Consider the following 16,488-nt stretch of genomic DNA (forward strand, 5'->3'; position numbering starts at 1 on the left):
AAACAACTTTTTTGTCATTAAAATTGTTTTTTAATTTGCACTTAATTTCTTTTAACATTGTACAGTTTTATTTATAGTATTTATCTTCTTCATGCATCCATTGTTATAGGTAACAAAAGTTTGTTTAAAAATTAATCAAAGGGGTTTGCTAACTTTTTTTCAACTTAATCAAATATATATCAAAGGGCTTTGCTAACAAAAAACATGAGGGTCCAAGTTAGCAAAAATGCACAGTTTTATTTGGACAAAAATACCTTTCATCTTTATTATTTAAAACTAATAGCTTAAGGGTTACTTTAATAATTTTCATTATTTGTTAACTTACACCAATTTGCTAACTTAGACCCACTTTTATTTTAAGGCAATTATCTTGAGGGATAGTTTAGTAATTTTTATACCTTTTCATTTGGACAAAAATACCCTTCATCTTTATCATTTAAAACTAATAGATTGAGGGTTACTTTAGTAATTTTCATTAAAACATTTGTTTTTTTGAAGGAATTAAAACATTTGTTAACTTGCACCAATTTGTTAACTTAGATCCACTTTTATTTTAGGGTTAATTATGTTTCTAGTCCCTATAAAATAGCGACCTTGTAAGTTTAGTCCCTACTTAATTTTAATAGCATTTTTAGTCCCTATAAAAAAAAATTTACTTATAATTTTAGTCCCTGCAAAAACAAAGTTTGATTAATTATCCTTAAACTCTTAAATTTTTGAACGATTTTTTTGAGACAAGATTAGAACACTATGAAAGGTTCGTTTACTAAAATTTAGAATTTTCTGACATGAAATGAATTAAATATGAATTTTTTAAAACGACAAAAGTTAAAAATAAAAAGTAATAAAATCTGGATGTAGAAATCAAATTTTGCAATAATTTTTTGCGGACAAACTTTTAGTAATGTTCTAAACATGTCTGCAAAAAATTGTTCAAAAATTTAAGAGTTTAAGCATAAATTAAACAAATTTGAATTGAGTAGGGACTAATACTCAGTGCAGAAAAACAAAATTAGGGACTAAAAATGCTATTAAAATTAAGTTAGGACTAAACTTACAAGGTCGCTATTTTATAGGGACTAGAAACATAATTAACCCTTTATTTTATAATAATAAATAGCTTGAGGGATAATTTAGTAATTTTTGTGGAATATTAGGAAACGGTTGTTGGATGTTTTTTATTGAAAAGTAAAATTAAATGAAATTTATTAAACTATCTCTTACTTTAAATTGGTTTACACTTGTGGATTTTTTTTTTTTTTTATAAATGAAAAGGTGCACTTTTGCTAACTTGGACCTTCATGTTTTTTGTTGGTCTAAGTTAGCAAACCCCTATATCAAAATAGTCTTGGCTTTTTCTACCAAAAAAAAAAAAAATAGTCTTGGCTTTTCAAACTTTTCCCTTTAAAACCCTCTGAAATTCAATTTGCAAATCACAACGTATAGTTCAATATTACATTTTTTAATTATTCCATCATTTTGTAATTTGTTAATTGTATAAAGCCACCATCCAAATATTTTCTCAACAATTTTGTGTGCAGAACTTGAATATCAAGGACCATTGCCTTATTTCACTTAATGATGTCTACTGCATATTGCAGAACTTGAATTGGAAAACAACAATAATTCATTCATATACAGTCTAGTTGCTGAGAACCATTTATTATGAAGTTTTTGAGAACTATTAACTAGAAATGGAGAATGAGTTGGTGAAACACAGAATTGATATCATGCTCTTTTATCCTCTCCTTACATGCAAACATAATAACTACCACTTTATTATTGCATATTTGCATTTATGAAAAGTAATATTTATATTACAATCTCAGTATGTTTTCTAAAATTATTGGAAAGACTGTCTACTTGTTGAACCAAAATTATATTTCTACAACAGAGTTGTTGCAGTCAACACCTTATTTATGATCTAGCTACTGAATATCGGAGAAAAATCAGGAGAATTGTCCATACGGCTTGAACATTTGCTGAAAGTGCTGGAGATAAGGTAACAAACAAACATAGTCTATCCTTAACAATTTTCAGTCGATATTTTAATTAATTTCTTAAGTTTTATAAATCAACTTGAGTTTTATGCTTTTGTATTATTTTTTAGAGAAACCAACTCGAGTCGATAAGGATAGAATCAAACATAGTCTATCTGTAAGAAATTTTCTGTTCCAGCCAAGTTAATTTTACTTTTCAAACTAAAAGCTTAAAATCTGAAGCCTGCTTCCAAGTCAAAATCCTAAAAAATGTCCTCTAATTTCAAGCATTGAAAAAAGGGGAAATAACAGTGGATATACCGACTTAAGTTACAAAAACTTCAATATTTTAGAAAGCTACTACATTGATTAAATAAAAGTTCGATATCCACTATGAAACACTAACAGGAGAGCCTTACCATTTTGTAAATGATATGCAAGGATTATTTAATAAGTTGCAACAATGCAAGGTCCTATACCTTATTAGTTACAGGATCCTATCTTATAACTACGCACACAATATGCCAAAACTATATTATGCCAAACTCCAACAATTTTGTAAATGTTATTGCCTCTGCAGCTTTTATTTGCTCCAGAACATGGATTGCAGTAACTATTACTCCTAATTCTCTTGATTGAATCTTTAGTATTGGATGGACTCCCTGTTTCAAATTACTTTGATGGAAAATGTGTCATGAAGTATCATTTTTCAAATGAACAGACTCCAACAATTTTTCAAAATTATTCTTTGATGAAAAGTGTGTCATCTACTATCATTTATCAACCATTTTATTTCTTAATACACAATACAACACACACAAACATATATATGCCTAACTTTGATCTATTGAAATTTATTTAGATGGCGAGTATTCTGACTGATTTTGCGAAGCCTTATGTGGATAAATTGATAAAGGGGGTGATCGATAAGTCAAGTTATATATGTTGCTTCACGCGCATTGCTAATGATTTTGAAGAAGAAAGAACTAGATTGGAAATAGAAAGCACAACTGTTAAGCAACGTGTTGATGTGGCAACAAGAAGAGGAGAGGATGTTCAAGCAAATGTTCTTTTTTGGGAAAAAGAAGCTGATGAGCTCATTCAAGAAGACACCAAAACAAACCAAAAATGTCTTTTTGGGTTTTGTCCCCATATCATATGGCGATATAATAGGGGAAAGGAACTGACAATTAAGAAGGAGCAAATTAAAAGATTAATTGAAACTGGAAAGCAACTTTCAATTGGACTCCCTGCTCGTCTTCCAGATGTTGAACGTTATTCATCCCAACACTATATTTCTTTTGAAAGTAGGGAATCCAAATACAAAGAGCTTTTAGATGCTCTGAAAGATGACAACAATTATATAACCGGGTTGCAAGGGATGGGGGGCACAGGAAAAACTACATTGGCCAAAGAAGTTGGGAAGGAACTTAAGCAATCCAAACAATTTACCAGTGTCATTGATACGACAGTGTCATCATCTGTTGATATTAGAAAGATTCAAAATGTTATTGCTGGACCCTTGGATTTAAAATTTAATGACTGTACTGAATCAGACCGACCCAAAAAACTATGGAAGAGATTAACCAATGGTGAAAAGATTCTTCTAATATTGGATGATGTGTGGGGAGACATCGATTTTAATGAAATAGGGATTCCATACAGTGACAATCACAAAGGCTGTAGAATTCTTGTAACCACGCGCAGTCTCTTGGTGTGCAACATATTAGAATGCAGTAAGACAATCCAACTGGAGCTCTTATCTGATGAAGAGGCATGGAACATGTTCCAAAGGCATGCTGGTCTAAATGAAATTTCAACTAAAAGTTTGCTTGACAAGGGCCGTAAAATTGCAAATGAATGCAGAGGGTTACCAATTGCAATTGCTGTTATTGCCAGTAGTTTGAAGGGCATACGAAGTCCAGAAGAGTGGGAATGGGCCTTAAAATCCTTGCAGAAACCCATGCACGGTGTTGATGATGAACTTGTTAAAATTTATAAACACTTGCAAGTTAGCTATGATAATATGAAGAATGAGAAGGCCAGGAGACTATTGCTCTTGTGTTCTGTATTTCGAGAAGATGAAAAAATTCCTACCGAAAGGTTAATCAGACTTGGCATCGGAGGAGGCCTTTTTGGGGAAGATTATGTCAGCTACGAATATGCTCGAACTCAAGTTGTTATATCCAAAAATAAACTCCTGGATTCTTGTTTGCTGTTGGAGGCCGATCAAAACAGAGTGAAAATGCATGACTTGGTTCGTGATGCAGCCCAATGGATAGCGAACAAAGAGATTCAAACCGTGAAGTTGTATGATAAAAATAAAAAGGCAGTGGTTGAAAGGGAGGCGAATATCAAATATTTGCTATGTGAAGGAAAGCCCAAGGATGTGTTTTCCTTTAAGCTTGTTGGTTCCAAGCTTGAGATTCTAATTGTCATTGTGCATAAGGATGAAGATTGTCAGAATGTGAAAATCGAAGTCCCAAACTCATTTTTTGAAAATATTATGGGCCTTAGAGTTTTTCATTTAATCCATCATCATTATTCTAAACTAGATCTATCATTACCTCATTCAATTCAGTCATTGAAGAATATTCGATCTCTTCTCTTTGAGAGTGTCAATTTGGGTGACATCTCTATTTTGGGAAACCTGCAAAGCCTTGAGACTCTTGATTTGGATGAGTGTGAAATTGATGAATTGCCTCATGGAATCACAAACCTAGAGAAATTTAGATTATTGAACTTGGAAAGTTGTATAATTTCAAGGAATAATCCTTTTGAAGTGATTGAAGGATGCTCATCACTTGAAGAGTTGTATTTCACAGGTAGCTTTAATGATTTTTGCAAAGAAATAACTTTCCCTAATTTACGAAGGTTTAACATTGATGAATATTCGAGTCGAGTGGACGAATCATCATCAAAGCGTGTGTCTGTTCGATTCAATGATAAGTTTTTCCTATCTGAAACAACATTCAAGTATTGTATGCAAGAAGCAGAGGTTCTTAGACTAAGAAGAATCGAGGGGGAATGGAAAAACATCATACCTGAGATTGTTCCCATGGATCAAGGTATGAATGATATAGTTGAGCTTGAATTGAGATTCATTTCACAATTACAGTGCCTCATTGACACTAAGCACACTGAATCTCAAGTTTCAAAAGTCTTCTCCAAGTTGGTTGTACTAAAGCTCGACAGAATGGATAATTTGGAAGAATTGTGCAATGGTCCTCTTTCCTTTCACTCTCTGAACAGTTTAGAGAATCTGTCCATCAATGATTGTGAACATTTGCAAAGCTTATTTAAGTGCAAACTAAACCTATTCAATCTAAAGAGTGTGTCGTTGGAAGGATGCCCGATGTTGATCTCCCTATTTCAAATAATTGATGATGGCAGGAGTTGTGACTCAATGTTTCAGAAACTGGAAGTTCTTAGTATTAAAAAATGTCCAGAACTTGAAATAATACTTCCGTTTCAATCTTCTCGTGATCTTCCAGCACTAGAATCCATCACAGTTGACAGTTGTGATAAGCTGAAATACATATTTGGCAAAGATGTCAAATTTGGTTCCCTCAAAAAAACGAAGCTTGGTGGCATACCGAATTTCATCAACATTTTCCCAGAATGTAATCAGACAATGTCTTTGTCCATTAAGAAGCCATCTTCCATTTCTGGAGATGCTTCCGAGCCACAAGAACAATCAGAACCAATCAAATGCAATATATATTGTTGTGGTAAAAAATATGGGCACAGATTGAGGAGTACCACAAGGACTAAAACCCCATTGGTTTCTAAGGATCAACAGCAGGACAATTTAATGGTAACCCTCTTACCTTCTATTTCTTCTGTGATGTTATTTTTTGTAATTTTTTAATACATACCATTAATCTCTGAAGCATGTGAGTGAAAATTGTGACTTTCTCTTATTTATTAATAATATAGTATTATATGTGCATAGGAGTTTTCTAAATTTTTTTTACTATTTAAACTTTTATTGTGATGTTTTTATAATAAATTGAAGAATTTAGCCCTCTCATGTTATATTATATAGCAAACCTCATGATTTTATTGACGTAGCCGTTCTTTAGTTTTTTTAAAAATAGATGTATTCTTGTACCAGTACTCGTATCGTACTGGGTACTGCACCCGTACCTATGCAACATAGCTATTGATACAATTTATTATTTGAAAAAAAATATTTTTAAATTCGTTTTATTAGACATCCTATGCTTGAAGATTACTATTAATGTACATTTTTTATTTGGGTAGAAATAAGAGATTGTTTAACTTCTATTTTTATTTGGATTGGATGACATGATTGCAGAAATCAAATTCATATTGCCTTAACATTTGGGAACGTGCTCAATGTCTTTCAATACCGTCATATATCTTGTGCAATATTAAAGAGATTACACTGTCGAATATTTCGAAGATGAAATCAGTATTCATCCTATCCATTGCTCCAAGAATGTTGTTGGAGACTTTGACAATCAGTAAGTGTGATGAATTGAAGCACATTATAATAGACACGGGAGATCATGACAACACTGTTGGCAATAACTGGGGCACTGTCTTCCCAAATTTAAGAAATGTCAAAGTTGAAGATTGTGAGAAATTGGAATACATGATTGGGCACGACACTGATGATCATCAAAACCACACTGAGATTCATCTTCATCTTCCAGTATTGGAGACCTTCGTTCTTCGCAATCTGCTAAGTTTAGTCAGCATGTGTCCCAAACAATATCACACAACATTTCCACCTTTGAAAAAACTTGAACTCAATAACTGCGGGGACGGTAAAATCATCAAGGTATCCCTATTTTGTATATCTTTGTTGTTTGTGAATCTAAACTTGATGATTTTATGTCATCATATATTTTTAAATGATTTTTTTATAAAAATTTCCTCCACATAAGTTTCTCTATTTTTGTTACTTTTTATATTTTGATGTTTAAAAAGTTTATATTTCATTCATCTTATGCTAAACAAAAATTGTGGAGCAACATTGAATAATGTTCAAATCATGCCTATAAAAAACATAAAAAAAATTCAAATTCAAAAGATGATTAAACATGTTTGGTTTCATCATAAATCGTTTATAGGATAATTTTGTAAGAATTGAAAAATGCAGTTTATTTATGATGGGGACAAAAAAACTAAACAATAATTTTATGTGAACTAAAAACATGTTTAATTTTTTTAAACAAGTACATTTTTTAGGGTGTCTAATATGAACCTCTTAAATTTTGTTCAAAGGTGGGTTGCCATATTTAGTAAACAATGACATTTATATTAATAAAATATGAAGAACAAAAAATTATTTTATTATAATTTACTAAAAAAAAAAGTAGGGTCCACCTTTGGATGATCCATATTAGATTTTAGAAAAAAATAGTGGGTTGATCTTCGTGAAAACAATTAAGTGAAAGACCATGATCATGACAAGCTATTATCAGTAGATTGTGTGTTGTGAGTCCCCACGCACTTCACATTTACTCTTCATTGCCTAGTAGTTTGTCAAATTGAACTCATGACGTAACATGTGTTTTAATTTTAAGGGTTAATTAAGTTTTTGGTCCCTATAAATATCTGCGGTTTTGTTTTTAGTCTCTATAAAAACAAATCATACTTTTTAGTCCCTACAAAATTTTCCGTTAATGATTTTAGTCCCTGGTAAATTAAAATTTGTTTAATTATGCTTAAACTTCTAAATTTGTTTAATTAGTCCAAATTTTAAGCCAAAAAATCATTAAAAAATTTAAAATTTTAAGCATAATTAAACAAATTTTAATTTAACAGGGACTAAAAACACTAACGAAAAATTTTGTAGGGACTAAAAAGTGTGATTTATTTTTATAGGGACTAAAAACAAAACTGCAGATATTTATATGGATCAAAAACTTAATTAACCCTAATTTTAAAGCGACATGTTCCCACTATTTTGGCTTGTAGGAGGAACTTGTCGTTGTCCATCATGTTTTGTTAGCCTTCTTTTTTTGGATTTGCATTTGTTGTTGAGCTCTTTTGCATGAATGCTGCTCTTTACCCAAACAGTTCTGCTCATTCTCAAAGTAAAAGTCCAAAATGCCCCTACGCAACTTAAGTTGCGCTAGTGTATTATGAGAAAAAAAACAGAAATACACTAGTGCATGTTAAGTTGCGTTGTGCAACTTAAGTTGCGCTAGTGTATTCTGAGCTGAAGTTAAGTTGCGCTAGTGTACTCTGAACTCAAGTTAAGTTGCGCTAGTGTATTCTGAGTTCATGTTAAGTTGCGCTAGTGTATTCTGACCACAACTTAACATAAGCTCAAAATACACGAGCGCAACTTAAGTTGCGTAGGGGCATTTTGGACTTTTACTTTGGGAATGAGCAGAACTGTTTGGGTAAAGAGCAGCATTCCTTTTGCATTTCTAAAAAATAAAAAATATGTTGACTCACGATCCTTTTTGACAAACTTTATTTTCTGCTATTAACACCTACTTCTCTTGACAAATTACTTTTTTAAACTTTAATATGACCGCAAAAATTTGGACGGAAGATGGTGTGAGGAAGAGGGAAAGAAGTCTTCTATATATTAATGGTTTCTAGGTGTGAAAACTAAGTATTATATTTTAGGAATTGAATAATGTACAATCACTAATGTGTTTATATAGTAAATTTTAAACTTACTATACATTAATAAAACGACAAGAAAATAAAAGCTATCAATAGTTATCTATAAAAGTTGAGTTCTATGAAGTTTTAAGAAGTCAAATTTATCTATAATTGACATCAAACTAAATAGCTTATCAATATTTTTTTTTTAATATCATCTCTCTTTGAACTTTGTTTGGTGTTAATTATTCAAGAAAATTATACGAAATTTTTTATTTTGGGTAGCCAATGATACCCATTGTTATGAAGCCCTTCTTCCTTGTCTACAACTTATACGAAAATGTGAACGTGGGCGTTGATTCAATCGAGGAACATTTGAATGAAGAGGATTGGAGTTTTTTTTTTTTTTTAACGAACGGAGGAAGAATAGAAGATTGAAAAACAAAATACATTGTCTCTATCAACTGAACTAAACTCACGAGGACAAATAACAATATTAATTTAATTAAGCTTTTTCAAAAAAAAAAAATATTAATTTAATTAAATAATGTAGTACTTTCTTTTGGTTGCATTATAGTGTAGTAATAATTTAATTCAAATAAAACGTTAAATATTTTTAATGGGAAGTTTTTTATAATGTAATATTGTTACATTATAATATAGCAATATTAATTTAACTAAATAACACTCGTAGGTTTCTTTGAGTGAGTTACCTCAATTTTAAGAAATACTTGAGTTGTTCACGATCCTTCATTTCAAACTCTAATGATAACTTATCTTTGAGTCGTAATCTCTCAGACAAATCATTTTATGTAGCAATAATATCATCAACATAAACAGAAAGTTCAATTAGTTTTCCTAGATTCATTACAATTATAAAGTGCGCTCAAGTTAAGAATAGAAGATTTTCTTTTTACTAATTCCTAAGCTTCATTACAATTATGTTTCTCGGGATATCGGTTGAGCATATAAATTGGTCTCCATTATAAATTTGGACATGGCGTGTCTAAGTGGAGAGAAATTGTGAGTTTGAATCAACACTCTAGTATATCAAATAACTTCACAGCCTTTTATTATCTCTATGGTACTTACAGGACATTGTTATTCTCATTTCACATTCATTTATTGCAGGAATTGAGTGGGAATGTTATCATTTTCTCGCTTTGGAGAGACTTGTGGTAAAGAATAACTCCAAAGTAGAAAATATCATTTGTCTGAATGAAATAAATGAACAGCAACTGAACTTAGCTTTGGAAGTCATTGATTTGGATGTTCTGCCTATGATGACATGCCTTTTTGTGGGTCCCAAAAATTTGATTTCCCCCCAAAACCTTACACATTTAACAATCAAGCGATGTGAAAAGTTGAAAATTGTTTTCTCCACTTCTATAATAAGGTATCTACCACAGTTGCTTCGTATGAGAATTGAAGAATGCAACGAGTTGAAGCATATAATTGAAGATGATTTGGAGAATAAAAAACCCTCAAATGTTATGTCTACAACGAAGACATGCTTCCCAAAGTTAAGAACACTTGCTGTAAAAAAGTGCAACAAGTTGAAATATGTCTTTCCAATTTCCATATGTAAAGAGCTTCCTGAGCTATATGATCTGAGAATTGAAGAATGCAATGAGTTGAAGCATATTATTGAAGATGATTTGGAGAATACAACAAAGACATGCTTCCCAAAGTTAAGAACACTTGCTGTAAAAAAGTGCAACAAGTTGAAATATGTCTTTCCAATCTCCATATGTAAAGAGCTTCCCAAGTTAGGGACTCTAATAATAAGCGAAGCAGATGAGCTAGAGGAAATATTTGTAAGTGAAGGTGATGATAAGAAAGTGGAGATGCCAAATCTGAAATTTGTAGCATTTGAAAATCTACCAAGCCTCAGTCATGACCAGGGAATTCAATTTCAAGCTGTAAAATATCGTCTCATACAGAATTGTCAAAAACTCTCTCTGGCTTCAGCATCAACACCAGACTTCGAAAATGATATTTCTCGTTTATATGCTAGAATTGTCTTCGGTACAGACTCTATCCAATATATTTTTAAAAACTATTACATGTTGGCTGTAAATAATTACATATCATGCATTATTATCAGGTATGCATGCATACGTATTTCTAAAATGTAAGGGCTTGTGTAGTGACCTATCTAATAGAAGCTTTAATTTTATGTAAAATTTAATTATTAGGTAGATAGAAATTTTGTGCATCTTTAAACTTGAACATGATGATGTACAATTGAAAGTCGACAAATTGATATTATTATTATGCTTATGAGTTACTACATAATGATGTTAATCTCTATAATATTTTTCTGTAGATTGGGAATTGTATTTCTATTTCATGAAACTGTTTCGACAATTTCAAAATGAGACCAAAGGCCACAATAATCGTAATGAAAATCCTGAAACCTCCAAAGGTTTTGCCGCTGGGGTTGAAGTTAAAGCATCGTCAGAACACGAGTTTACTTCTCCAAAGAAAACAAAAACACCAAAAAGAGAGCATGAACTTGTGCAAAATGTTCCTGATTTAGAAATACCAACAAATCCAGAGGTAATTTGCAGGCAATGTCAAATTCCATTAGATATTTAATGGATGCAATTAATAGCTCAAGATCATTAATGCTTATGTTCTTGTTACAGGAGTTGATGAATGAACAATCGATGGACCAACAACGTCCACTTGGAGAAACTGATACTGCTGTCAAACCTTCTCAGGTAAATCATGTAATATCGTACCACCGCATTCTGCATATAAAGCTAAAAATGAAATACTAAAAGAAATATATTTTATTTCAAGTGCAAGTAACCAACTTACATTTTTATGATATGCAATTAGTTGGAGGGTTCTACTACATCTGAAAAAAATGTAGGAGAAATGTTGTCCACCATTTCAGTAACAAAGAATGAGTCACCTATACAATTAGTTTCTCCTAAACAAAAGGCATTTCCCCTAATTTGCTTGTATTCTTTTTGACACTTTCTCAATGCAGGAATTGAATTATTCTACAATATTAAACATCTTTTTAATTTTAAGCAGGTTAGTGAAATAAGTGTTGAAGAAGGAACTACAATAGCTACTCCCAAGACAATAGCATCATCATCAGGCCCATTATGTACTTCTAAGCATAAAACATCTTCACAGGTGAGTTTATTTTATATAACAAAGCCTTCAAATTAACATAGTCTTCTGCTTACAAGTATTGCTGTCATATTTTTCTTTTTCTTATTATTCAATTGCCATGGAATTGGATTTGTAAGAATCAGGCTTTAAACTAATTTCGATATATCAAGAAGAAAAAATTGGAATCTACAGCTTTTAAATTTTGGAAAATTTGGATTTAATGGTGATGATTTGTCCACTTGAGAAACATGTGGGAAAACTACTAGAGGCAATCCATTCACTACTATCTCAGGGAGGTTTAGTCTCTAATCTTTGGATTTAAGGTTTAGATATTAAGAAAGTACAAAGTTAGATAGGTTTAGTCCATTTTATCCGGAATTCATTCAATGCATGCTTTTGGTTTTTTGTAAGTGTACAAAAGAAAAATCATCGTTCATTATGTCTTGCTTTCCTAAAAGAACCAAAGTTTTGGGACAACAAATTAGTGTTATGATACCATTAGGAGTCATCAAAACGGAGTCAACAAATTAATTAGAGAAAATAATGCATGAATTGATCATCAATTCAAATTTCCAGAAATGGATCATCAATCCAAATTTCCATTTTGTCTAAATTTTACTTACTGAATTTGTATCATTCCATTGAGAAGTAATAGAAGAAACCCACATTCGCTGTTTCACAGTATTTCTTTAATTGTACTATGTTTTAAGGGTCAACACCCTTACATATTGATAAGGAGAATGTTATGTGTCCACACTATATGTGTGTAAGTTAGGAAGAGTGTCCACAGGAAATTCATCTATTTAACCCTTATTCTGATCAAGCACAGTAAATTATACTAAATTAAATTAATATTGTTGAAATGAAATGATATAAATGACCTCAATTAGTAAGTTTTTTGAAAGTGTTGAGTTAGATGCAATGTAGTCAGGATTAATATCCTACGTAGGATCAGTCGTCCGGTGAAGGAACGTAACACAGTTCGTAAGTAGGATCGGTAGGTTATTGATAGAGTTGAGAGATATAAACAGAATATAGAAGAAAAAACAGAGGAACAAAAAAAAACAGAGAAAATAGAGGAAAAACAGAGGACACGGGAAAACAGTTAAAAACAGAGGAAACAGGGGAAAACAGAGAAAAAAGGAATCGGAGTGACGTAGAAGCACGGTTGAGGTGCCACGGCACGTAGAATCGTAAGATCCTACGAGCCAGCACTCGATCCTGGCTACATTGGTTGGATGAATTAAATGTTTATAAGGTATTAACATTAAAAAATTATGAATGGATTATGTGTACATCTGGGAATTTCTTAAGCATCTAAATGGAGAGCTCCATTATGAAGGATGCGTAAGAAACGAATAAAAAACTATTAACGAAATAAGAAACATATGAGGACTAAAATTCTACTTTTAACAAATTTTAGATATATGCTGCAACTTATCATTTTTTCATGATGTAGTGTTTGAAAGAAACGGAGGATCAAAGTATTCAAGGGGGTCCTACGTCCAAAACAAGGAATGAGCCATCTATACAATTAGTTTCTGATCTTGAAGGTTCTCAGGAAACAACTCAGACTAGTGATAATCAAGGTGAAGACTTGTTAGATCGATTTTCTTTTCTTATATGCTACCTCATAACCCTTTTGATTTTGAATTTACTTGTTCAGTTTTTCTTATATGTTCAGGGTATCCTTTTCAAATAGTAGAAAATTTAAGTCCTTCAACTATCAACTATTTCAATAAAAACTCAGTTTCGATATTTACATATAATGATGCTAATCCATATAATATTTTGCTATAGATTTTGATTTGTATTTACATATGGAGAGTATATATCAACAATTTCAAGCAAAGTCTAAAGGTCATGATAATGGCAATGAAAATCCAACTGCACAAACCACTAAAGAATTTGCAGCTTGGGTTGTAGCTGAAGCAGCATCAAGGAACGCGTTGACTTCTTCAAAGGTCAATACTGCTCTATTTATTCATAGATGTACTTGTTAATTGTTTAAAGTTTAAAGTTTGGAGTGTTTTACTTCATGAGGAAAAGGAAAATTGTTTAAAGTTTTCTAAGAAATAAATTTTACATCAAGTGCTTCTTACAAATATACTACAATTTATTTACATTTTCATGCTATGCAATTAGTTGGAAGGTTCAACGTCAGAAAACACAGCAGCAGCAACATTGTCCACCATTTCAGGAACAAAGAATGAGCTGCCTATACAATTAGACGTTGCTCCTAAACAGAAGGCATTCCCGCTATTTTGCTTGTATTCTTTTTTGAATTTTTCTCAATGCAGGAATTGAATCATATACTACATTCTTAAACATCCTTTTAATATTTAGCAGGGTATGAAGATAAGTTTTGAAGAAGGAACTGGATCAACTTATGACAAAACAATAACATCATCAACTCATTCAGTAAGACTATCACCAACTTATAGCATGTAACAAGGATAATCACAATACATATTACGGCCTGATATATTTTATTTGAATTTTCTTCTTTTAAGCTTTTTATTCACCAAAATTGAAAGTGCAAAGACATCAGTGTGGCTTGATGACACTAAAAATATTATTGATAAGAAATAAAGAAACCGAAATGATAGGACGCTCACTAATACTAAAGTTAGGGAGACCAAATCTATTACGAAAAATAACATAGCAATGACTCTCACTAATACTCTGAAAGCCTATGTTAAATAACATAGCAGCACAATTGTTTCCTTCCTTATATTGGAGATAATGATATAATTTGTTTATTAATTTCAATTGCTAGGAAGTTGGTGATGGAAAAATATGCAAACCCTCTGTTTCAATTGTCAATAGAAATCCTCCATCCACCAAATATGTTAATATTGGAGACTCTTCGGAAATTATTGGTGAGTTTTATTTTTATTCTTTAAATTTTAAGGTTTCTCCTCCCACCTTGATTTTAGTTTCTTAAATTAAATTATAACACTTCCATGAGAGTAATGAGCTGAATATAAGTGATTAAATGATTTCTTGTAGCAATGGAAGACATTAACAAACTGATCGAGGAGGACCCGCTTCTTGCATTTGAGAAGCTTCTTACCGGAGGGCAAATTTTTTCCATTAGAAGTTTACTTCAAAAATTAAAGACTTTGATGGACTCGTCATCCGACCTTGACCATCTTGTATCTAACCAAGAGTCCAAATTGAAATTTATTTCTCTTCTTCGTGTACTGAATCATCATCAAGGACTCTTACCTTCGAATGTGAAGGAGTTTGTTGAGAATGTAAAGAACTTCTTCAATGACTACATTGTCAAACATGCGGCTTCTCAACAGGTACTCAAGAAGCACAACGAACTTCTTGATTTGAAAACCAATCTCATGCAAAAGCTTTGGAGTGCAAAGAGTACACAAGCCCACATTGACGGTGAATCTTCAACTGCCAATGCTCAGATACACGAACTCTCTTTACAAATGGATAGCCTTGAGAAACAACGAGATGATTTGAAGTCAGTAGTGAACAAATGTGATGTTCAGAAGGAGATGTTGAAGGATGAATGCACTGAATGGGCACGTGAAAGTAAAGAATTGCTTTCTGCACTTGTGTCGACGGAGGTCGATGTAGTAGAAGTTGAACTGGCGAGGAAGTTGGCAACAGAAGGCTTTGCAACTTTCAAATCTTCGTTTCCTGCATTTTAGGAAGAAACAAACACAAAAATAGGCTAGGTCATCATGATTATCGTTTTAGTTAATGTCATTATGTTTATGTATGCTTAGTGCTGCACTCTTTTTTCCTTCACCTGGTTTTATCCTATTAGGTTTTACAGGTAAGGTTTTTAATGAGGCAGTTGTATACTATTATTATTCCGTTGTGTATTGATAAGTCTAGTCCCCCAAATTTTATCTTATTTTGAATCTTGATTTTAATAATATTATTGGAATGCTCCAGACGATAGATGGTTGAATTGAGTGCAAATTAGTTGCATGTCTTTTTTACCATATGATGCTTTTACGCTCAATTTTTTGTTAAAGTAGAAAGATATATACCCGTGCAACTCACGGTGGGATTGTAAAATTGAAATAACTTTAGTATAGAGGTGAACAACCATTTGGATTAGGACAGTAAATAACTTGTCATCACCTAAAAACTCTATCACGATTCACAAATACCAAGCCTCAATGCTCTTTTATGTAACATTTAGTAACTAGTCAGTACATGAAAAAACTTTCATAGAATTGATAGAATTCCTCTTCAAAAATATGTTTGGAATTCTTTCTCCAAATTAAACCTCCTGGGTTGCAGAAAAAAAAAATAAAGACATAATTGTTGGGTTACTCAATTTGAAATATGAGGGTCCAAAATAAGCATAAGGGCCAAATACAAAATTTATTTATTTTTATTTTTTATTTAAATCCAATTTTGCATAATAAAATTTAAGGTGTGAGGATGGTAAATCCAAAATTTAGCCTTGACACACGTTAATTATTTACTTTCAGACGAAATCATTCAAGTTTGTAAACCTTCAGTAGTGGATGCTTCATTCAAGTTTTCAGATGAAATCTAGTTTGTAAACCGTAGTAAAAAGAAAGTTTAGAAGATATTATTCTAATTCGTCGAGATGTAAATCTTTGTTATAAAGAAAGTTAAGGAGACTTATCCTTCTTATTCAATCACAGTCCGATGGGAATATATTATTACACATGCAAAATATGATATGAAGTGAAGCATTCCAATATTACACATTTTTTGTTAATTAAAATTGTTGAAGAAAAAACAAATAAAAACCAATACATATGTGCAACATAGT

General features: G+C 31.8%; 1 protein-coding gene and 1 pseudogene across 2 annotated transcripts; both read left to right on the plus strand.

The window, feature by feature from the left end:
* The first annotated feature begins 1,897 nt into the window (after positions 1–1,897).
* On the plus strand, positions 1,898–14,012 carry LOC146939343 (uncharacterized; annotated as a pseudogene). Its single transcript, XR_015033007.1, has 10 exons — positions 1,898–2,002; positions 2,842–5,796; positions 6,301–6,789; positions 9,705–10,577; positions 10,861–11,135; positions 11,225–11,299; positions 11,622–11,726; positions 13,165–13,294; positions 13,506–13,669; positions 13,851–14,012. The product of XR_015033007.1 is annotated as an uncharacterized LOC146939343 (transcript).
* On the plus strand, positions 14,005–15,633 carry LOC146939344 (uncharacterized). The gene is made up of 3 exons (XM_085757425.1): positions 14,005–14,126; positions 14,485–14,587; positions 14,718–15,633. The coding sequence occupies exons 1-3, from the start codon at positions 14,058–14,060 to the stop codon at positions 15,377–15,379; spliced, it is 834 nt and encodes a 277-aa protein (XP_085613551.1). The 5' UTR covers positions 14,005–14,057; the 3' UTR covers positions 15,380–15,633.
* The last annotated feature ends 855 nt before the right edge of the window (positions 15,634–16,488 follow it).

The sequence above is a fragment of the Medicago sativa genome, chromosome 3, assembly GCF_051527215.1.
Source record: "Medicago sativa cultivar Bolivia chromosome 3, Bolivia_mono, whole genome shotgun sequence".
Classification (NCBI taxonomy): Eukaryota; Viridiplantae; Streptophyta; class Magnoliopsida; order Fabales; family Fabaceae; genus Medicago; species Medicago sativa.

Bases quoted from the DNA above. Each gene is read 5' to 3' on its own strand.
- LOC146939344 (XM_085757425.1), top strand. From the start codon at position 14,058: ATGAAGATAAGTTTTGAAGAAGGAACTGGATCAACTTATGACAAAACA. The intron at 14,127-14,484 runs GTAAGACTATCA...TTCAATTGCTAG, and splicing joins TAACATCATCAACTCATTCA to GAAGTTGGTGATGGAAAAAT. The intron at 14,588-14,717 runs GTGAGTTTTATT...GATTTCTTGTAG, and splicing joins AGACTCTTCGGAAATTATTG to CAATGGAAGACATTAACAAA.